We start from the raw sequence: 23,552 nt of genomic DNA, 5'->3' as shown, positions 1-23,552 counted from the left end.
TTTGAAACTTTTACAAATAGTTCTGCTATTAGCATGCTTGTTTGTATCTTTTGGTAAACAAAAGTACTCATATTGGGGGGCATAGACCTAGAAATCAAATCACTGGATCCTAAGATTTATGTATGTTTACCTGGCAGATTTCCAAAGAAGTACCAATTTATATTCACATCAGCAAGATGTAAGAATTCAAGTTGGTTTTAGATTGAATTTTCCTAGTGACCTAGAGTTTGGGCACATTTTTATATGCTTACTGGCCATTGGGAACCCCATTTTTTTAAGTGCTTGAGTTTTTTCTCCATCTTTCTATGGTTTTTTGCCTCTTTTTCTCATTGATCTATAGAAGTTATTTATATATTCTGTGGTTGGCAGTTTAGGTGCTAAGTCGTGTCCAGCTCTTTGAGACCCCAGAACTGTAGCTCACCAAACTCCTCTGTACATGGAATTTCCCAGACAAGAATACTGGAGTGGGTTGCCATTTCCTGCTCCAGGGCATCTTCCCAACTCTGGGATCCACCCATGTCTCCTGTGATGCAGGCAATTCTTTTATCGCTGAGCCACCAGGGTTGGACATATTCTGTAAGTAAGTCTTATTGAGGATGTAAATTATTTGCCCAATCTGTGACTTATCTTTTCATTCCATAATGATGTTTTTGTAAATAAACATTAAAACTTGAATTTAAATATGGTATGATTTATCAGTCTTTTCCTTTATAGGCAGTGCTTTCTGTATCATATTTAGGAAATCTTTGCCCATACCAATGTGAAAATATCTCGTTTCCTGCATCATAGTGACACATTTGTTATTAGTCAAGTCATCACATATGTGTGGGTTTCTAGGCTTTGTTTTATTGATCTGTTTGTGTACCTTGACATATTATTCACACCACTCTAAGTACTATAGCTTCAGACTGGTAAAAGAATTCAGTAACATAATTCTTATTCTTGATTAACTTGATTATGGTTGGCCCTTTCCAATTCTATGTTGGCTTTTCAATTTGTATTTTAAAGCTGCTGGTATTTATATTGGGTTACATTGAATTTGTGGATTAGTTCAGGGAGAATGAACATATATTTAAACTATTAAACCTTCCAGTTTATCAAATACACACAGACATATATCTATAATTAAGATAACCCTTAATTTCTATTTTTAGTTTCAGTTTTTAGTGTAGAGTTCTAGCATACTTGTCTTTAAATTTATTTCTAGGTATTTGATGTCTTTTGTGTGCGTGCTCAGTCACTCGGTCATGTCCGACTCGGTGACTCCAGGGATTGCAGCCAGCCAGGCTCCGTTATCCATGGAATCTTCCAGGCAAGAATACTAGAGCGGTTGCTATTTCCTACTTCAGGGATTTAATGTTTTTTACATGACTACAAACAGTAATTATCAAAATTAAATTTTCTTGTTGTTTGTTGCTTGTTTACCAAAATACAATTGACTTTCAATATTGACTTTGTGTCCAGTGACCTTGTTAAATTCTCTTATTCATTCTACCAGTAGGCCTATTGATTCTTTTGGATTTTCAAAGTTTATAATCATGTCATTAACTAACAATGACAGTTTTAGTTCTTCCTTTCCAACCTTCTTACCTTTTACTTTCTTGCCCATTGCATTTGTATTGAGAAAAATGCAGAGTATAGTGTACATCCTTATGTGTTTGTCCTGATTTCACAGGGAAGGTTTTCAGGATTTCAAGATTTCATATGATAACCGTGGATTTGTAGATATCCATTATCACAATGGGCTTCCCTTGTGGCTCAGTGGTGAAGAATCCACCTGCAATGTGGGAGACCTGGGTTCGATCCCTGGGTTGGGAAGATCTCCTGGAGAAGGGAAAGGCTACTCATTCCAGTATTCTGGTCTAGGGAATTCCATGGACTGTATAGTCCATGAGGTCACACTTCACTTTCTTTCTTTCATTATCACAATAAAGTTTGCTTCCAGTCCTAATTTGCTATGTTTTTTTTTTTTTATCATGAATGAGTATTAAATTTTGTCAAATGTGTTTTTGTTTTATCAAGATCATTTCTATCATGTGGCAAAGTAAATTAATTAATCTTCAAATCTTAAAATAACCTTGATCCTAAAATAAACCCTAGTAGGTCATGTCCTATTAAAATGAACTTTAGTTGTTCATGTCCTATTACAGTAAACCCTGGTTGGTCATGTTCTATTGTCCCTTTGTATATATCACTAGACACCAGTACACATTTTAAAATATCTATTTATGTTTATTTTTATATATCAACATTTCTTTTATTATGTATAGTATGTTTTTTTTAATGTGCATAAACAAGTTTAAATGCAGAATATGAGCCAATCTAGAGAAAGGACCTGGTAACATAGGATAGAAAGGGGAAGATAGCCAAAGCGAGCTGTGGAAGGTAAAGAGATAGATGTGGTTCAGGGAACAGGTAAGTGCACTGGCCTTAGGGAGAAACCAGGGCTCTTCTTTCCTCGCACAAGAACAGTGAAAAGCAGTATGTAACTAGGTATTTCTAATGTGGTGGGTTTGTTGTTGGGCAGATGAATTATTTCTCATGCCACTGCTTCTGTGACATATGAGTTATCAATTGAGAATGAAGAATGGGCCCAAGATAGGATTTGAGGAGAAAAGCTGCTAAGTGACTGAAAGTGTGAAATTAATAGAGAATTGCTGCTGCTGCTGCTAAGTCGCTTCAGTCGTGTCAGACTCTGTGCGACCCCATGGACTGCAGCCTACCAGGCTTCTTCATCCATGGGATTCTCCAGGCAAGAACACTGGAGTGGGTTGCCATTTCCTTCTCCTAATAGAGAATTAGGACTTTCTAAATATCTATTTCAGACTTGTGGTTATAAATGTACAGTGAATCCAATCAGCACTGTTTGTTTTTCTCCTTAGAGTTCGCTTAATGGATATTTGTTGGTTTTTTGCTGCTGTTTTAAAACAAATAGGTGTGTTTAAGTTTAGTTGGGAAAGGTATCCTCACTATGACAGTATTTAATGAATTGAAAAATGTATTTTGAGGAGGTAGACTCAATAAATAGACTCTTGGAGGAAACTTGAGGAAATCATACATACATGAAACCTAAGACAGTTCATATCTTTTTGCTTTTTATACTTTTCATACAACCTAGACAGCACATTAAAAAGCAGAGACATAACTTTGTCAACAAAGGTCTGTCTAGTCAAAGCTATGGTTTTTCCAGTAGTCATGTATGAATGTGAGAGTTGGACTATAAAGAAAGCTGAGCACTGAAGAATTGATGCTTTTGAACTGTAGTGTTGGAGAAGACTCTTGAGAGTCCCTTGGACTGCAAGGAGATTAAACCAGTCAATCCTAAAGGAAATCAACTGAATATTCATTGGAAGAACTGATGCTGAAGCTGAAACTGCAATACTTTGGCCACCTGATGAGAAGAACTAACTTGTTGGAAAAGACCCTGATGCTAGGAAAGATTGAAGGCAGGAGGAGAAGGGGACAATAGAGAATGAGATAAATGGATGGCATCACTGACTCCATGGACATGAATTTGAGAAAGCTCCAGGAGTTGGTGATAGACAGGGAAGCCTGGTGTGCTACAGTCCATGGGGTCACAAAGAGTCAGACACAACTGAGCAACTGAACTGAAGACAGTTCATATTTTTGAGAGTTTATTTTTGAGGTGTTATGCTGAAATATTACATGTATGATCTCATGTATTTTCAAATACTAGTTCCTATACATTAAAAATAGTATTTGTCCTCTTATAAAGATGAGTAAATTGAAGATGAGAGGTTTGATTCCTTGCCAAACTACAAAACCTGAAAGTCATGCCAAGTCTAGATTCTAAATCCCACTCCCAAATTCTTTAAGACAGTGTTAACCTATATTTTATTTTAATGTTACTTATACATATATCATTACTTTCAAAACTCTAGAATTGAAGTTTAACAAATTGCACAAAACTACAAAATCAATTAAAAAAATTTTCAAGAGTCTTTTAACATGATGAGTTATAATGTGTTAGTGAAACCAAATCACCATTTGTAACTTGATATATTCCAGTTTGACATTAAAAAAAGAAGGAAAAAAAAACAATATGCCTGCTCCTGCTTCCCTGATAGAGTTCCAAATGCTGGACATCAGAACTGGAGATGGATGGAAAGCCTCATGAGATCAAAACATTTCTGAATGTTGGTCTAGTTTGACTGTAAACACTAGTCAGGTGAAGGGAAATGGGACGCATTAAAAACGGGAAGGGCATGGAGGACAAAGTAAGGATTCTGTATTTAGTAGCAGGGCTGGGTTGTCCTCTCCTGGCCCTGGAATTTTGAGACAGGGACAGCTAGGTCAGTAAGGACATAAATTGCTATTCTGGCCAAAGAGGCAAAGGAATAGACAATAGCAGGTGCCGGATGAACCTTTTCTCTCTCCACTTCATCCACTGGAGAAATCAATCAAAATACATGACTCAGCATATCCTGGAACCCTCTCAGCCCTGTCAGGGCCTGTCCAGCCACTTTTTGAATCACAGGTGGTAATTGGTGACCCATCAGTGACCTGAATTCATCCCACTTAGAGTGTCTGTCTGCAGGCAGTCTACAATTCTCCCGAAGCACAAAAAGTGGTAACTTCTGATATATTTTCTCCAGACCCCTGAAAAATTCTATGGGTAAGAATATAATTTAATGGTTCCTCATTATCATCTGAGCATGGGTCTTGGCTTTTACTTTTACATGGCAGGGGCAGTGAGATGTTGTTTTTCCCCTTTGCTTGTTTACTGGCTAGAGTAATCTCTGAGGTACTATCTCAGGAGATTATGTAGAAGATAATAATAGTCATATTTTCCCCAGAGAAACTTTATAAATAACATCTCCAAAGCCTGTCCAGATAAGCTGATGGATCACAGAATAGCATTTAAAGCTCTGTCCAGAGAGAGGGCAGAGCTGGAGGAAAATCAGCTACTATATCACAATGTCAGGAAAATATCTGCAGTGTCTTAGGTGTGGTGTTTAAAATTCATCCACAATCTCTGTCATTGTGTAAATTATGGATTTTGGTTCATTTTCTCGGAGGCTATAGTTTATGGTTTGAATCAGGCAAGTAAGTATGTGTATTACTATCTCTGAGGTTTTTATGAGGCCCTGCAATCAAAGTCAGGTCCTTCTGTTAGTTTCTAGCACAATATCCTACACTTTTCCTTCACAGCCCTTATCATGTTTTATAACTAGATATTTGTGCAAATATTTGTTGTGTAGATGATCAGATTTAAGAAGAAGGAAACCAGGATCCTTGATTTACTCTTTTAGCCTCAGCACCTTGTATAATAAACATATAATAATTAGGTGTAAAATGGTCATTAAATAAACAGGTGTTCATCATGTACCAAGATATTTGGATGCTGAGGTTGCTGATGGATAGAATGAGGAAGCATATATTCCTCAAAGTGTTCAAATGAGGAACTCAGGTCAAAAAAAAAAAAAAAAACAATGGTTACAATACAATACAAAGCATCTTTAGCTAGGTTTCTGGAGTGTTCTATAACAGAGAAATGACTGGTGCTCTGAAAGTACAAAGAGAATTAACATCTTATTTATATTTGGTGAGAAGAGGTTAGAAAAGACTAAAGTAGAGGATAAATGAAATCTGAGTCTTTATGTCTCCTGTGCTATGCTGTGCTTAGTCACTCAGTCATGTCTGACTCTTTGCAACCCTATGGACTGTAGCCCGCCAGGCTTCTCTATCCATGGGGATTCTCTAGGCAATAATATTGGAGTTGGTTGCTATGCCCTCCTCCAGGGGATCTTCCCAACCCAGGGATCGAACCCAGGTCTCCCACATTGCAGGTGGATTCTTTACCATCTGAGCCACTGGGGAGTGAAGCTATGTCTCCTGAGATGTACATAAAAGTTTCCTCTGGTGAAAAAAGAAGTTTTAATGAACATTTATCATAACTATTACATGGTAGTCTTCACATTTATTCTATGCACTTCCAAAAAGATCTATGTAAATTCTAAGTTTTCCATGTTTATGAATTTTAGATATACGTTATTTTTTTCTAATTTTTGGCCATACCCTGCAGCATATGGAACCATAGTTCCCCAATAGGGATTGAATACATGCACCCTGCATTGGGAGGCAGAGTCTTAACCACTGGACCACCAGGAAGTCCCTGCTGCTGCTGCTGCTAAGTCGCTTCAGTCGTGTCCGACTCTATGAGACCCCATAAGTGGCAGCCCACCAGGCTCCTCTGTCCCTGGAATTCTCCAGGCAAGAATACTGGAGTGGGTTCCATTTCCTTCTCCAATGCATGAAGGTGAAAATTGAAAGTGAAAGTGAAGTCTGTCCTACTCCTAGCGACCCCATGGACTGCAGCCTACCAGGCTCCTCTGTCCATGGGATTTGCCAGGCAAGAGTACTGGAGTGGGTTGCCATTGCCTTCTCCAAGGAAGTCCCTAGATATGTGCATTTTGAACCTGGATATACTGTACATAGTCAATAAAGCAGAAACAGATGTTTTCCTGGAACTCTCTTGCTTTTTCAATGATCCAGCAGCTGTTGGCAATTTGATCTCTGGTTCCTCTGCCATTTCTAAAATAAGCTTGAACATCTGGAAGTTCACGGTTCATGTATTGCTGAAGCCTGGCTTGGAGAATTTTGAGCATTACTTTACTAGCATGTGAGATGAGTGCAATTGTGCAGTAGTTTGAGCATTCTTTGGCATTGCCTTTCTTTGGGATTGGAATGAAAACTGACCTTTTCCAGTCCTGTGGCCACTGCTGAGTTTCCCAAACTTGCTGGCATATTGAGTGCAGTACTTTCACAGCATCATCTTTCAGAATTTGAAATAGCTCAACTGGAATTCCATCACCTCCACTAGCTTTGTTCATAGTGATGCTTTCTAAGGCCCACTTGACTTCACATTCCAGGATGTCTGGCTCTAGGTGAGTGATCACACCATCATGATTATCTGGGTCAAGAAGATATTTTTTGTACAGATCTGTGTATTCTTGCCACCTCTTCTTAATATCTTCTGCTTCTGTTAGGTCTGTACCATTTCTGTCCTTTCTCGAGCCCATTTTTGCATGAAATGTTTCCTTGGTATCTCTAATTTTCTTGAAGAGATCTCTAGTCTTTCCCATTCTGTTTTCCTCTATTTCTTTGCATTGATCACTGAGAAAGGCTTTCTTATCTTTCCTTGCTGTTTTTTGGAACTCTGCATTCAGATGCTTATATCTCCTTTTCTCCTTTGCTTTTCACTTCTCTTCTTTTCACAGCTATTTGTAAGGCCTCCTCAGAGAGCCATTTTGCTTTTTTGCATTTCTGTTCTATGGGGATGGTCCTGGTCTCTGTTTCCTGTACAATGTCACAAACCTCCTCTTGATAAACCTATATGCAGGTCAGGAAGCAACAGTTAGAACTGGACATGGAACAACAGACTGGTTCCAAATAGGAGAAGGAGTCCTTTAAGGCTGTATATTGTCACCCTGCTTATTTAACTTACATGCAGAGTACATCATGAGAAACGCTGGGCTGGAAGAAGCACAAGCTGGAATCAAGATTGCCAGGAGAAATATCAATAACCTCAGATATGCAGATGACACCACCCTTATGGCAGAAAGTGAAGAGGAACTAAAAAACCTCTTGATGAAAGTGAAAGAGGAGAGTGAGAAAGTTGGCTTAAAGCTCAACATTCGGAAGACTAAGATCATGGCATCTGGTTCCATCACTTCATGGGAAATAGATGGGGAAACAGTGAAAACAGTGTCAGACTTTATGTTTTGGGGCTCCAAAATCACTGCAGATGGTGATTGCAGCCATGAAATTAAAAGACGCTTACTCCTTGGAAGGAAAGTTATGACCAACCTAGATAGCATATTCAAAAGCAGAGATATTACTTTGTCAACAAAGGTCCATCTAGTCAAGTCTATGGTTTTTCCAGTGGTCATGTATGGATGTGAGAGTTGGACTGTGAAGAAAGCTGAGCACCGAAGAATTGATGCTTTTGAACTGTGGTGTTGGAGAAGACTCTTGAGAGTCCCTTGGACTGCAAGGAGATCCAACCAGTCCATCCTAAAGGATCAGTCCTGGGTGTTCATTGGAAGGAATGATGCTGAGGCTGAAACTCCAATACTTTGGCCACCTCATGCAAAGAGCGGACTCATTGGAAAAGACCCTGTTGCTGGGAGGGATTTGGGACAGGAGGAGAAGGGGACAACAGAGGATGAGATGGCTGGATGGCATCACTGACTTGATGCACATGGGTTTGGGTAGACTTTGGTAGTTGGTCATGGATAGGGAGGCCTGGCATGCTGTGATTCATGGGGTCGCAAAGAGTCAGACACGACTGAGCAACTGAACTGAACCGATACTGTACATATAAGATACACAAGAGTGGATGAGGTCATCTATGTGTTTTTGATGAAGGCATTTAAGGTGTTTTTTACTTGGAGAATATTGTAAGGCTACTTATGAGACAGAGAAAAAGCATTTTATAAATTTCAAATCTTCTTAACTCTACTGCTGGGTTTTCCTGAAGAGGAAAACTGGACAACATATTCTAGAAAGGGAATGTGGGGAATAGGTACTCTCAGAAATTCTTTGTGGGAATTAAAAATTATACACCCTTTATAGATATAAATTTGGCAATTCAGAGTCTAAAATTACATATTCCTTTACCCTTTGTTTTAATATGCTTTATCTTAGTAAACCCACTTCTAGAAATCTACCCCAAAGTTGTTCTGGCCAAAATACAAAAGGCAAGATGCAAAAAGTTTTTCACTATTTTATCAGTAATAGCAAAAGGCTGGAAACAACCCGAATGTCCTTCAGTAGGAAACAGGTTGAATAAACAAGTAACATCCATAAAATTCGGCACTACACAGCTGAGAAAGGGAATGAGAAGTATCTCTATATACTATTAAGGTCTTTGGCTAGAATATACCTTTAAGTGGAAAAAGCGGTGTGACCTCAAAGTGATCTACAGATTCTATCTATATCCCTATCAAAATCTCAGCTAGATTCTTTTGCGGGGGGGAGGGGAAACAGCAAGCTGATCTTAAAACTCATATACAACTTCAAGGGGTCTGAAACTCAAGAAACTCAAAGGAATAGCTAAAACAGTCTCAAAAGAACAAAGTTGGAGGGCTCCCACATGATTTCAAAACTTAATCCAAAGCTGCAGTAATCAAGACAGTGTAGAAGGCGCATAATGATAAACATAAAACTGAGTTGAGAGTCTAAAAACAAGCCCTTCATTTATCAATGAAATTGATAAATTTTTACCCAAGAAAATTCAATGGGTAAACAGTCTTTTCAACAAATGGTGCTGGGACAATGCGATATTCAAATGCAAAGAACCCGTACTTCACACTAACAAAAATGAACTCAAAATAGGTAATAGACCTAAAGAACTAAAACCATAAAAACTATTATTCTAAAAAATTGGAGTAGATCTTTGTTATCTTGGATTAGGCAATAGTTTTTTACATATGACACCAAAAGCACAACTAATAAAAGAAAAATACAGATAAATTGGACACCATCAAAATTTAAAACTTTTGTTGTTCAAAGACATCATCAAGAAAGTTAAAAGTGGGAAAAATATTTGCAAATCATGTATCTGATAAGGGACTTGCATCTAAAATATGTAAAGGATTCTTACAACTCAGTAATAAAAAGAAAGAAAACAGTTGGAAAATGGACAGAAGGTTAGAATAGAATAGATATTTTGACAAAGAAGATATGCACATGAAAAGATGTTCAACATCACTAGGCATTAGGGAGATGCAAATCAAAACCACAATGATATACCACTTCACACTAATTAGAATGGCTACTACTTAAAAATTAGAATGTACAAAGTGTTGGCAAGATAAGAAGTAATTAGAACCAGTGTGCGTTGCTGATGGGAATGTAATGTTGAAGTCACTGTGAAAAGGGGTTTGGCAGGTCCTTAAAAAGGGCTTCCTTGCTAGCTCAGATGGTAAAGAATCTGACTGTAATGCAGGAGACAGGAGTTCAATTCCTGGGTCAGGAAGATGCCCTGGAGAAGCGACTGGGTACCCGTTCCAGTATTCTTGCCTTGAGAATCCCATGGACAGAGGAGCCTGGCGGGCTACGGTCCATAGAGTCACAAGGAGTCAGGCACACTGAGCAACTATCACTTTCACTTCTTAAAAAGCTAAACATAGAAGTACCATGCAATCTAGTGGTTCCCATCCTAAGAATATGCTAAAATATTTGAAAGGGACAAGGACTTGTACACCAATATTCATAGCGGCACTTTCCACAGTCTTCAAAAGGTAGAAACAACCCAAATGTTTGTCAACAGATGAATGGAAAATCAAATTGTGGTATATGCATACAGCAGGATATTATTCAGCCTAAAAAGGGATGAAATTCTGATAGATACTGCATGAATAAACCTTGAAAACATTATGCTAAGTGAAATAAGCCTGATACAAAATTTCACTTACGTGAGGTACCTAAAATAGACAAATACATACACGTAGAAACAGAGGTTACCAGGGATTAGGAGAGGGAGAATTGCAATGTATTATTTTAATGGGTAGAATTCTTGTTCAGGGTGAAGAGAAAGTTCTGGAAATAGGTCATGGTGATGATTACACAACATTGTGAATGTATTTAATGTCACTGAATTATACACTTGAAGTGGTTAATATGGTAAATCTTATGCTATATGTATTTTACCACAATCAAAAAATATTTTTAGAAGTTATTAATAGATGAATGGAGGTATTAAAATGGAGAGGTATATTGACTTTTTCTCAATATACCTGGCTTTGCAGACTTGACTTTGACTTCATAAAATACATAAATATTTTATATAACTATAAAACAAAATGAAATTTTAAAAACAATCCCCTCAAATGGAATGCATATTGAAACAAATGAACCCAAGCCTCTATCTGGTTTTGCCGTATAATCACACAGAAATGTACTATTTCAAGTGACTTTCAGTGATTTTTAGTGTAATTATGCTGTAATGACAAAAAAGAATAGCAATTGCTTAAAGTGTTTTCAGTAATGGTATTGTTGAAGGTAATGTTGATATTGCTATTCTGAAAATGTTTTACACATATTATGGGATAAAGCGAACAGCATGGTGGGTAATATGTTAAAACCTTGAGAGATGTCAAAATCTTTGAGAATCAGGATTTTCAGTAAGGAAGAAGGGAGTTACTGCTATAATACTGATGAGATTAAGAGTTGCTATAGTCTTGAATATAAACGGAAAATGTCACTATAAATTTATGGCACATTTACCTTCAATTATTTTTGTGTAAACATATATATATTATGCATGCATGCATGCTAAGTCTCTTCAGTCATGTCCAGCTCTTTGTGAGCCTATGGATGTAGCCCACCAGGCTCCTCTGTCCCTGGGATTCTCCAGGGAAGCATATTGGAGTGGGTTGCCATGCCCTTCTCTAGGGGGACCTTCCCAACCCAGGGATCGAACCCAGGTCTCTTAGGTTTCCTGCATTGGCAAGTAGGTTTTTTTTTTTTTATCACTTGTGCTACCTGAGAAGTGTGTATGTGTGTGTGTGTATATATATATATATATATATATATATATATAAACATATGGACGGAGGAGCCTGGTAGGCTGCAGTCCATGGGGTCACTAAGAGTCGGACACGACTGAACGACTTCACTTTCACTTTTCACTTTCATGCATTGGAGAAGGAAATGGCAACCCACTCCAGTGTTCTTGCCTGGAGAATCCCAGGGATGGGGGAGCCTGGTGGGCTGCCGTCTATGGGGTCACACAGAGTCGGACATGACTGAAGCGACTTAGCATAGCATAGCATACTTATATCAAGTATTTATATCTATTCCTAGCTCTGCCCATTGAAAAGACCTAGTAGCAATGACAACCCAATTGCAGCAAACACTTCTGTCATTCAGTCTGGAGGAGTAAATGTACAAGATCACCATGAATACCTTTTCATATCAGAAAGTCTTCTGATAGATTTATAGCTATCAAAACCTATGAGGGTTATTTCAAAATAACACGTGATGCAACTTGGCTATGTTCCAAAGGCCAAAAAACAGATATCAGTAAGAGTGATAAGATAACATCACACCCATGATTTCATTATGATTTAAAAAAACTTACTGATTGCTTTGGGAGGATGCTAAGAAACTAAAAAATCATTTTGAAAAGTGATAAAGACCTCAGCATTTGTTTTACCTTTCCTATATGAACCATACCTTAAGTAACCAAATAACTGATGAAAGCCTACCTCTCTTTATAAAAGTACTCTAGCTAAAATAAAAAGGAGAAATGATAGGACTCGAATATTACTAACTCTAAGGAATCTTTGGATCTAGGCATTCAGGTGATTAGTGATTGATAACACCTTGAGAAGATAGACTTATTAAGTATATACCTCCTAATCAAAGTACACACCTCCACCTGTGGAGTAGTCTTGCCTCGCCCCACCCAGCAACCCTGCCCAGTCAAACCTGAATCTGGCAAACCTTAAGATCTAATAACCAATTTTTGCAAAATACAGAGCTGTGAAACAGAGAAAGACATGCCAGAAATGCGAACAGCAAAAATCAGACTTTGCTACTGTTTCAGGAAAAATGATTTAATTTCTTCAATAAAAAATTACTAGGAATAAAAGAATAGAAGAGTTTGGATAAGAAAGCTTTAGAATAAAAACAGGTTTCAAAGGCACATAAACCAAAGACAAAGTATGGACCTTGTCTGAATCCATTTTAAGGACCCAAATATTCTATAAAAGATCCTTTCTAAAAGCAGACATTTATACAATAATCAGTGATTTGTGAACACTGAGTATTTGACGAAAACTTCTAGATCATTAGTATAGATTAGAAGCTGACAGGTCTGTGTTAGTTCCTTTCCTGATGAGCCAAGATAACATAAATGATTTTTTCTTTTTTTAATTGAAAAATATTTGACATCTAACATTGTGCAATATTAAGTGTACAGCATGTTAGCTTGACACATTTATGTATTGTAATATGGTTGCTGTTGTGATAATCAGCACTTCTGTCATGTCATGTAATGATCTCCTTTTTCAGTGATTGAAATTACTAAGTTCTAATCTCTTAGCAAGTTTATTGATTATAATACAATACTATTTTCTATATTCACTATACTGTGTACTAGATTTCTGGGGCTTATTTACTTCTGGTTGCAAGAAGACAGAATATATCAGGCATATCAAGGTAGAAATATTTTTGTTGAGTTTATTAGGCCTTCTAAATATAAAAATAAAATGGCATAATCTTACTACTTAGATAACTGGTTACCTTATTTTCAAAAAGATTTTATGCATATACCAGCATATGTATGTAAAGTGTTGCTTTTCCTTTTGTGGTTGTGTTTGTATAGCCTTTTTTTTCACTATATACTTGTATATACACTAAGCATCCATGTAATGTATCTTCCCATCACGGTATCTTTTGAAAATCATTTCCTATCAGAATATAGATTTGCCTCATTTTTGAAAAGTTGCTGTATAATCAGTAACATGAATATACTATAATTTATTCATATGCTTCCCTATTAATGGGCATGCAAATTGTTTTTTATTTTATATAATGTCCTGTGTATCCTTACATCTTGGTGTAATTTTTCAAATGTGTCTATGGTGAAATTTTCCAGCAGTGAAATTATAGGGTCAAATACCATGTGTTTTTCAAGAGGTGTTTCCAAATTGTCCTCAAAAGCACTCTTACCAAACTGCCTTCCCCCCGAGCACGTGAAAGTGCCCATTTCTCCACATTCTCACTGTCAGTGGCTCGCATCAAGCCTTGATCAGTCTTCTCACTGTGACACAGGAGGTGTGTAAATTCTCTCCCTCTTAAATGATACCAAAGCGAATTTAGATTCTTTTCTCAATTTAGTTCCCATGGTACCCTAGCAATTAACCTTTCTTTCAGCTTGTTGTGCATGCTGTGGCATTTCAGTTCAAACACAAACACACACACACCCTAAACAACTGGGCATAATTATTTATAAACTGTTGAAATCTGATTTTTATGAATATTAGGTTTTCAGTGTTGTCATGGCAAATTCATGAATAATATTGAGATGACCAAAAAGTTCATTTGAGTTTGTCTATAATATCTTACGGAAAAACCTAAACAAAATTTTGGCCAACCCAATACTCGGTTTGGTTCAGTTCAGTTGTTCAGTTGTGTCCGACTCTTTGTGACCCCATGAATCGCAGTACGCCAGGCCTCCCTGTCCATCACCAACTCCCGGAGTTCACTCAGACTCATGTCCATCGAGTCAGTGATGCCATCCAGCCATCTCATCCTCTGTCGTCCCCTTCTCCTCCTGCCTCCAATCCCTCCCAGCATCAGAGTCTTTTCCAATGAGTCAACTCTTCGCATGAGGTGGCCAAAGTATTGGAGTTTATAGTAACAATTAAATACAATAATACATAAAGTAACTAGCATGGTATCAGAACATAATAAGAGCTCAATTAATGGGAATCATGTTGATTATACCATTGATGACACATATATTCATAAAAGGGCACCCTCCTACACTGTTGGTGGGAATGTAAATTGGTGCAGCCACCATGGGAAATAGTACGGAGGTTCCTTCAAAAACTAAAAATGGAGTTGCCATATGATCCAGCAATCCCAATTCTGGGCATATACCCAGAGAAGACAAAAGTGCTAATTCAAACAGATACACATACCCTCAATGTTCCTAGTGGCACTATTTATAATAACCAAGACACAGAAGCAACCTAAGTGTTCACCAAGAGATGAATGGATAAAGAAGTTGTGGTATATATATATATATATATATACACACATGCAATGCATATGACTCAGCCATGAAAAAGAATGCAATAATGCCATTTGCAGCAATGTGGATGGACCTACAGTTTATCATACGAAATGAAATCAGACAGAGAAAGACAAATATTATATCACTTACATGTGGAATCTAAAAAGTAGTACAAATGAACTTATTTACAAAACAGAAACAGACTCACAGGCATAGAAAATAAACTTGTGGTTACCAAAGGAAGGCAGGGGAGGGATAAATTGTGAGTATAGCATTAACAGATGCATACTACAATATGTGAAATAGATAAACAATAAGGATTTGTAGCAGAGGGACCTATATTCAATATCTTAAAGGATCAAAAAAGAATATAGATATATATCTATATATATGGGCTTCCCTGGTGACTCAGGCAGTAAAAAATCTGCCTGCAGTGTGGGAGACCTGGGTTCAACCCCTGGGTTGGGAAGATCCCTGGAGAAGGGAACGCCTACCCATTCCAGTATTCTGACCTGGAAAATTCCATGCACAGAGGAGCCTGACCAGCTATAGTCCATGGGGTCGCAAAGAGTCAGACACAACTGAGCGATTTTGACTACATATATATATATATAACTGAAAATCTTTGCTGTAGACCTGACACAATATTGTAAATCAGCTATAAACCAGTCAATAAATATCTTCATATAATCATTTTATGTAAAATAATAGGAAACAATGCATAAAATAAGTTAATCTGCTTAATACCAGAGCTATCTTACATTCATAGGTGGAAAAACGAAGGTAATTATAATATCTACCTTCAAGGTACTTCCAGGTACTGTTTTAAGCAATTTATGTGTATTTCCTGCACTTACTCTTGCCAACAGCCCTGTGAAGTATGTACCGGTATAGATGGACATGCTGACGACTTATATAACTTGCTGCATCCAGTTTTAAAAACCTTAAAAGGCAGAACTCCCCTTAAAAGGGGATTTGAGCACAAGCAGTCTAACCCCAGAGCCAAGTTCCTTACCAGCATGCTATGTGCCACACTTTGTGCTAATTACTTTACAAATGTTATATCTAATTTGCTTTTTATGTACAAATATCCTCTCTGAGTTTCAGTTTCCTTTAAGGAACTTGCTCTAAAGTCACATTTGATATTTAAACCTAGGCCTGCCTAAAGCCTATGCATTTTCCATTTGTATTTTCTATCTGTGTGTTTCTAAATGGATTCCATCTTTGATGAATCAGTATCTTTTTCTACAAAGCTGAGAACTTTTAAAAGTAATAACTGATATTTGTCCTGCATTTCCCATGCTTTGCTAGACGGAGACATCAGAACTGTCCCTTGCTCAGCTAAACTCTCAATGCAGATTTGACACCATAGCTCTGGAACAAACAGCAGGTTCCCCTAATATCATAGTTTTTAGGGTTTTTTCTCTGTCACCCACAGGAAGAAATATTTTTCATCACAACCCAGGAGATATACTCAGAGAGACACACATTATATGCACAAACAATCTTTATAGTCTTACATGTTAATAGCATTTATGTTATTCAGTCTATTTTATTTTTTTTTAAGTGCTTGTTAAAACCAACCAAACTGACTTCACAACCATTAATGGATTATGACTCACAATTTAAAAAACATTCCATTGGAAAATATTTTATTGAGTTGGCCAAAAAGGGTATTCAGGTTTGTCATGACAGCTTATGGAAAAACCTGAATGAACTTTTTGGCCAACTCCATAGTTCTTTCCAAAGCTCCAGTTCCAAGCAGGTGAGTGACTGATTTGGTTGATGGCATAGTGGAAATGAAAGCAGTTAATCCAAAAGAATGAAGGGAAATACTTTCAAATTACGAAAAGTTGTGTGCACAAGAATATGGCATTGTGTATAATAGGAGACCTGATTTCATATGGAGTATTAGAAATGTCTCTGTGAGAAGTGTCCCTTGGGCTGAGACCACACCACAAGGCCAGGCAAGGCCACACCACAGCACAGTCTCCTAAGGCTAGAGGGGCATGAACTACTAGCTGAGGAATGGAAGGAAAAGATCTTCAAGATAAGTCTGGGGAAGTAAACAGGGCCAGATCACATAGGGTCCTGCAGACCATGGAAAGAGATGAAGGGGATTCCTGAGGCTGGAGAACATAAAACTCACCTTGTAAAAAGATAACCATGGTGTGTAGAATGGACTGGAGAATTTCAACATGATACAGAGAGCTATGAGTAGTCTACCGCAATATGGTGGGGTTGGGTGGGGTAGGGTGGTAGTCCTTTGTCACTTATCTCCTCTCTTAGGGAGCAGACTTTACAATGCATTTCACATGCATGGGGACCAGACTTGCTAATTTTGGAGCTGTCAACTGAGAAATAAATAAGCCATGATACAGCATTATTTTAAAAGTAATGAAAAATGCATCTCTGAGACTATGGAATAAATGGCCAAGGTACAGGGAAGCTCTTACTCTTTTATGCCGCAAAAAAAAATCAGATTATGATATGAACCTTCATATTCTAGTTATTACCAAACTGCATTATGCTCACATATTTTACTGAATATAGTTCTGGAAATAAAATACTTATCTTCTCTCCCTCTGAGAGTTTAGGATCTATGATAGAAGGCCTCAGATCTGATGTGTGAAAGGGGAAAGAGGATTTTTAACAGCCACACCTGGCTCCATGATTAAATAAATTTAAAATCTTGCTGAGCAAGGGAAGCATGGTGCTTCTCGCCTGGGCTGCTTCTTTCTTTGATTAATCGTCCCCTGCTTGATCCAACACTGTTGTGAACTTGCCACAGTCGGCACCTTTATCAGTCCTTATTTTTGGATAAAAATAGCTTCGCCCAAGTTACAGTAAAAAATGTTTGTTCCCTCAGGGTGAATTTAATAAGACCTTTGTCCCCCACTTAAAGTTAAATGAAGTAATGGGAGAGGAGTTTTCTGGTCTGTGACCAGTTTGGGGACCTCCACCCTGCCTCCAGCAGGGAGCTGAACACAACCAGTATGTGACCCCACTCTGCCTAGGTTGTTTCCAGGGGCATCCAGTGATGCTCGTGGTTAGCGCTCTCTTCTCTCTCCTTTTGGTATCCAGTCCTCACCTACCTCATTTGCCAGCTATCCCAGCAAGACCCTGCTCACATGCCATGAGCCATCGTTTCTATTAGCGGAGGATAGCTAATAGGTGTCAGGCAGGATTGCGTATAATTAGCACATCCTTACTTCCTGAAAACCTGTAAAACACAATAGATATAACGTGTAGTGGTGCAGCTGGGAGGATTGTGAACCAAATCTCCCAGGTCCAGGCACCTATCCTGGTGCTCATTAAACTTGTGGCAGAGATACCCAGCCAGTCCTTGCATGAAGCTGAAGAATAACACTTCCTACACTTCTCACATTGTTACCAAGCACTTCCTGTGCTTCTATCTTAATCCCTCCCCACCCCAGTCTTCAGTGGTAAACAGATTTTATTTGTTTAACAAGTGAACTCTGAGAACCTAGTTTTCATTAGAATGTTACTCCCTTAGATTAATGCTTCATTGAATTGCTCATTTTTCTTTTGTTTGAAAGTCTCCTCTTCCTGTAGCACAATGATCATTCTAAAGAAGAAAATGTACTCAGTACACTTCTTCCATCATTGATAGTCTACATTTGTTTCCTAAGCAAAGAATTTGTCCCTCTGCATTGGTTTGCATCCCTGGGCACTGCTTTGCAGTCTCTCAATTCTGTGATTCAAATAAAACTTTAAAATGTGATCTCTGTGACATGATGTCAAAAGAAACATGTCACAATAGTGTTGATACAGAGGGCTTTTTGTGACTAGAAATCATGTCTGTGCTTTGAGGAAAACAAAACAAATCAGCAGTTGGAATGCATTGGTACAGGAGGTTCTTTACAAACAAGCAGAGGCCAATCCTGCTCACCTGTGTCTCATTTCCTCTTCCCATCCCTCCAACTCTTGCTCCTTCAAGTCTGATCATGTGTCTTGCTTAACCCTCTCCAGTGTCTCTCCAGCATGCACAGACTCGTGAACAAGCTCCTGTCGGGATCTGCTCTCTGCCTTCTTCTCCAGCTTCCCCATCACACATGGTTCCAACAAACCCACACTCTTCTCCTTTCCCTCCTCGCACTGTGTTCTGTCCCATGTCCCTGCTTAATCCAGGCTGTTCTCCTCTTTCAAATCTTATTTTTGGACCTGGAGACCCCTTCACTGCTACCACCTATTGGGTATTTTATCTCATGTAAATTACTTAAAGTTCTCTGGGCCTTGATTTCCTCCTCTGTAAAATGGGAGCATAAGAGCAGCATTGTGGAGTCAATGACACATCATGTGTAGAGTGCTTTTAGAGCCTGCCCCCGCTGCTGCTGCTGCTAAGTCGCTTCAGTCGTGTCCAACTTTGTGCGACCCCATAGACGGCAGCCCACCAGGCTCCCCCGTCCCTGGGATTCTCCAGGCAAGAACACTGGAGTGGGTTGCCATTTCCTTCTTCAATTCATAAAAGTGAAAAGTGAAAGTGAAGTCACTCAGTCATGTCCGACTGTTAGCGACCCCATGGACTGCAGCCTACCAGGCTCCTCCATCCATGGGATTTTCCAGGCAAGAGTACTTGAGTAGGGTGCCATTGCCTTCTCTGCCTGCCCCAGAGAAGCCATCTAATGGAAACAACAGCCATGTTGGCTTTATTTTGTACTTATTATTGTCACCATCCTTCAAAATTTAACTCCGGTGTCTCCTGTGTTGAGAAGCTTTCCTGTCACTGCTCATCCCCAGGACTGAGTGACTTACTTCCCTTTCCTGTACACTTACTTCTTAATGGCTCTCTTTATATCTTTTTTCTTATCATGAGTGTGGTTTATGATTTGTTATAATGTTAAGTAATGAAGTTGTTAATGTGGAAAAATAAGCAAGAGATGGTTCAAGGAGGCCTCATGACTTGTGTTTTATGGACCTTCTGTAGCAATGTGTTCAAGATATGATTGTTAATAACAGGTGAATAAATGGGGTTTTCTTCATTTTCTGAGCTTTATAGCTCTGTAGACTTACGGTTAATGGGTGTTTATTGTATGCCAGGAATAACATTAAATATATACTCATTGTAGCATTGAAACATATATATTACCAAAAGTATTAATAAAACAGCTAGTAGGAAGGTGCTGTATAACACAGGGAGCTCAGCTCAATGCTCTGTGACAACCTAGAAGGGCAGAGTGGGAAGAAGGTTTAAGAGGGAGGGGATATATTTATATTTATGGCTGATTTGTGTTGTTGTACTGCAGAAACTAACACAACATTGTAAAGCAATTATCCTGCAATTAAACATAATTTTTTTTTAATGTTACACTCATCATATTTAGTCTTTAGTTAAAAGTAAAGTGTTAGTTGTTCATTCGTGTCTGACTCTTTGTGATCATAGATTGTAGCCCACCAGGCTCCTCTGTCCACAGAATTCTCCAGGCAACAATACTGGAGTGGGTAGCCGTTCCCTTCTCCAGGGGATCTTCCCAACCCAGGGATTGAACCCAGGTCTCCAGCATTGCAGGCAGATTCTTTACCGTCTGAGCCACCAGGGAAGCCATACCACCACCAAAAAAAAAAACTGTTACACACATCATAGTTAGTCTTTACTATAATCAAATGTGGAAGATCTTATTATTATTTGCATTTGACGCATGCAGAAACTGAGGACCTAGAACAAGTAATAGACCAGTACTCCCATAGCCTGGATTCTTAGCTCAGGAAAGCTTGGCTCAGGTCTATAAGATGTCCTTTGCCTCTAGGCCTCTTCAGTGTGTAAATGTATTTAACCCACTTGCATTTCTAATTCCTTTCCAGGTATTCCTTCCAAGATGAGGAAGACATGTTCATGGTGGTGGACCTTCTGCTGGGCGGGGACCTGCGTTACCACCTGCAGCAGAATGTCCGCTTCCAGGAAGACACTGTGAAGCTCTTCATCTGTGAGCTGGCCATGGCCTTGGACTACCTGCAGAGCCAGCGCATCATTCACAGGTCAGTCAAGTCCAAGGGGCAGCCTTGGGCTGAATGCATAGGAGCGGATGTGCAACCTGCTGCATTCAACAGGTCCTTATGGAACGTGACATCTAACTCTTACTTAATTCGTATAGCAATACTGGAGGTAGATGTCCCCAGTTTGCGAATAAAAGTAATACTGAGTACATTGAACTTAATTTTCCCAAGGTCATCATTAGTAAACAACAAAACCAGAATTAATGAGTATTGGTGCTGTTTATAACTAAGCCTAGACAAAGAGAAGGAAAAATGACATATTGGGGCTTAATAAATATTAAATGAAGAAAGTGCATAAAGAGAAAGACATAGAATGGGTAGGAAGAAAATTCTTTGGAGAGAAAATTTGAGTCATAACTTCTATCATCCACCCTATAGTGAGTCCCTGGTGTGGGTGTGCTGCAGACAAGTCAGCAAAAGCAATGTATCTCTTTCACCTGGGGCATTTGTGTCAAAGACAAACAAATAACACAAGTAGCTATAAACCCAAACAGACAATAGAGAGAAAAGGATAATACTTGATATTTATAAAGGAGTTGGTAGTTTTGATGGAAATTTCCTGTATAGTATCTCACTTGATCTCTATAATAAATGATAAATGAGCAGAGCAGTTGTAGTTAGACCAGTATTAAATCTGAGATTTTGTGATTTGGAGACATTAAATTATCATCTAGGTTCTTTTTAAGAATTTTGAACCTAATCACCATCAAAGCAGCTACTGTTTACCTGGGTTTCCATATGCCAGGCACTGCAAGGTACTTTCATATATTATCCTATTCTATTCTCAAAACTTAGAGGACTCTACTTTTCATTACAGTACTCCCATTCTTCAGATGAGAAAAATGTGGCTCATAGATTCACCAAGGAGAAATCCTGACAAACAGCGTTGCCAGATTCAAACCTAGATCTCTCTGATCCTAACATCAGAGCTCTGTCTGCTATACTAATCTGTATTTATTACATATATGAAATATATACCATAATACATTAAACATCATTAAGTGAACAATCAACACATGTGACTCTGCCACTGTCATCTCGAATCCTTGAAGAATCTGCTGAGTTTTTATGTCTCATTTATTAAACATTTGGCCAGATAGACTATTTTCCCACCACGAGTTAACATCTAGAGTTTGTTAGAACTAGTACAGATCCTTGATTAAAGATGTAGCGTCATAATTTATAGACTCTCTGTGAAAGTACCATAGACCAATCCTTTTTTTTCTTTTTGGTCTTGGCACTTAACATAATTATTATTTAATTTTCTATCTTTGGAAGGGCCCATTTGTATTGAAAATGTGCTCTTCAGGCAGTGGATAAATGGAAAGCAGACCGATTAATCATGTACAATCTCTGAAGTAAAATTTACACACCTGGTGTTTTTCTCAATAACTGGGAATCCTATTGACAAGAGATCTTTCTCCCACACTGGCATTTTGGTAGCCATCACCCAGTTCCTTCCTAGAAGAAACTTTTCATATTTGTAGGCATAGAATCCCTCTCAGAGTCTTCATGCTCACTCATCCTCCCCTATATTGCCAACCCTCAGTCTGTTTTGGGTGCTGACATGGCAGATCTCTGGCAGGAGTCAGGGACCACGGGAAGCCCCCACAGGGGCACCTTTTCACTGTCTCCCTCCTGTTTGAATCTGAGTTCTTTGCCTTCTTTGAGTTTCATTTTCTCAGTCATCACAAGATACTCTGAGCCTTTTTGCCATGTGCTTAGAACCATGTTCTGAGAAGAATTCAGGAGAAAAACAAAACCGAATATGTGACACAATTTTCACCCTCAAGAAACTTAACCATACCAAGCAGCTTTGTTCTGTCTTTCTCTCCCTTATTTGCTTTTGCTGTCATGGTTTTGTCACTTAAATAAGAAATCAAGGATTAAGTTTCCGCTTCTTGCCTTTTACAGACTCACCATTATTATTACTTAGAGCCTGTCTTCAGAGGGCCTCTTTGTACTGAACTATCTCCTCACCATGGCATATTAATGGAAGGTGGACACAAGGACATTATGAATACAGGGTTAAAGTAAGATGGCATCCTCTTGGGATCAAAAACAATCCAGATGTATTTCAACTGCTGATGTGTCCTACCTTGTGTCCCCAAGTGTTATGTTTTAAAGGCAATCGCATCTTGTACCTCTCCTGAGGCATTGTGATGTTTTCACTATATAGTCACCCAATATCTGTTTGTTCTACTAAATTGTAAACTCAGTAACACGGCCATGTGTGGTATGCTTCTCACCGTATAACCAGTGTTCAGCAAAATCTGAAGGAATGACCACTGCCTGAGCCACACGGATGATTGATTGCATAAAAGCCCAGGTTTACAGATAACAAAGACAAAATTAAAATAGAAGAAATTAAAGCCATAAATTTCAGACATTTGTTGGCCTTCATGTTGGGTAATCATATAATTTATCATCCAATCAGGGTACTCCTGAGAATGAAAGGAGTTGGTGTTAATAATTATGCTGGGACAACAGGCAAAACTCATACATGTTTTGGAAAAACCAGGACATATACCAACCTCTTTAGGGCTTTTCAAGACAGTAGGGACCAAATAGGTTTAACTGTGAGAGAGCTCTAATTACCAGAGCTTTCTGCCTTCCGAGTACTAGATATCAATGTGAATTGATTTCCATTTGAAGTGGTTTCAAATGGGTTAAAAAAAATCATGTACATGGTGAAATAAGCAGTGTCCCTTTGTCTGCGGCATTTAGAGGATAATAGTGCACTCTGAAGCTGGGACTCCCAGGG

At 38.5% G+C, this 23,552-nt stretch overlaps 1 protein-coding gene across 2 annotated transcripts in view; it reads left to right on the top strand.

The window, feature by feature from the left end:
• The window catches only part of STK32A (serine/threonine kinase 32A), a 130,534-nt gene that overhangs the window by 47,771 nt on the left and 59,211 nt on the right, over positions 1-23,552 (top strand). For both annotated transcript variants that reach the window (XM_027546052.1, XM_027546051.1), the window contains exon 5: positions 20,597-20,770. In XM_027546052.1, coding sequence (XP_027401853.1) covers positions 20,597-20,770 — 174 coding nt within the window. The remainder of the gene's footprint in view (positions 1-20,596; positions 20,771-23,552) is intronic.

This window comes from Bos indicus x Bos taurus, chromosome 7, assembly GCF_003369695.1.
Source record: "Bos indicus x Bos taurus breed Angus x Brahman F1 hybrid chromosome 7, Bos_hybrid_MaternalHap_v2.0, whole genome shotgun sequence".
Lineage (NCBI taxonomy): Eukaryota > Metazoa > Chordata > Mammalia > Artiodactyla > Bovidae > Bos > Bos indicus x Bos taurus.
This window is presented reverse-complemented; position numbering and strand designations above follow the sequence as displayed.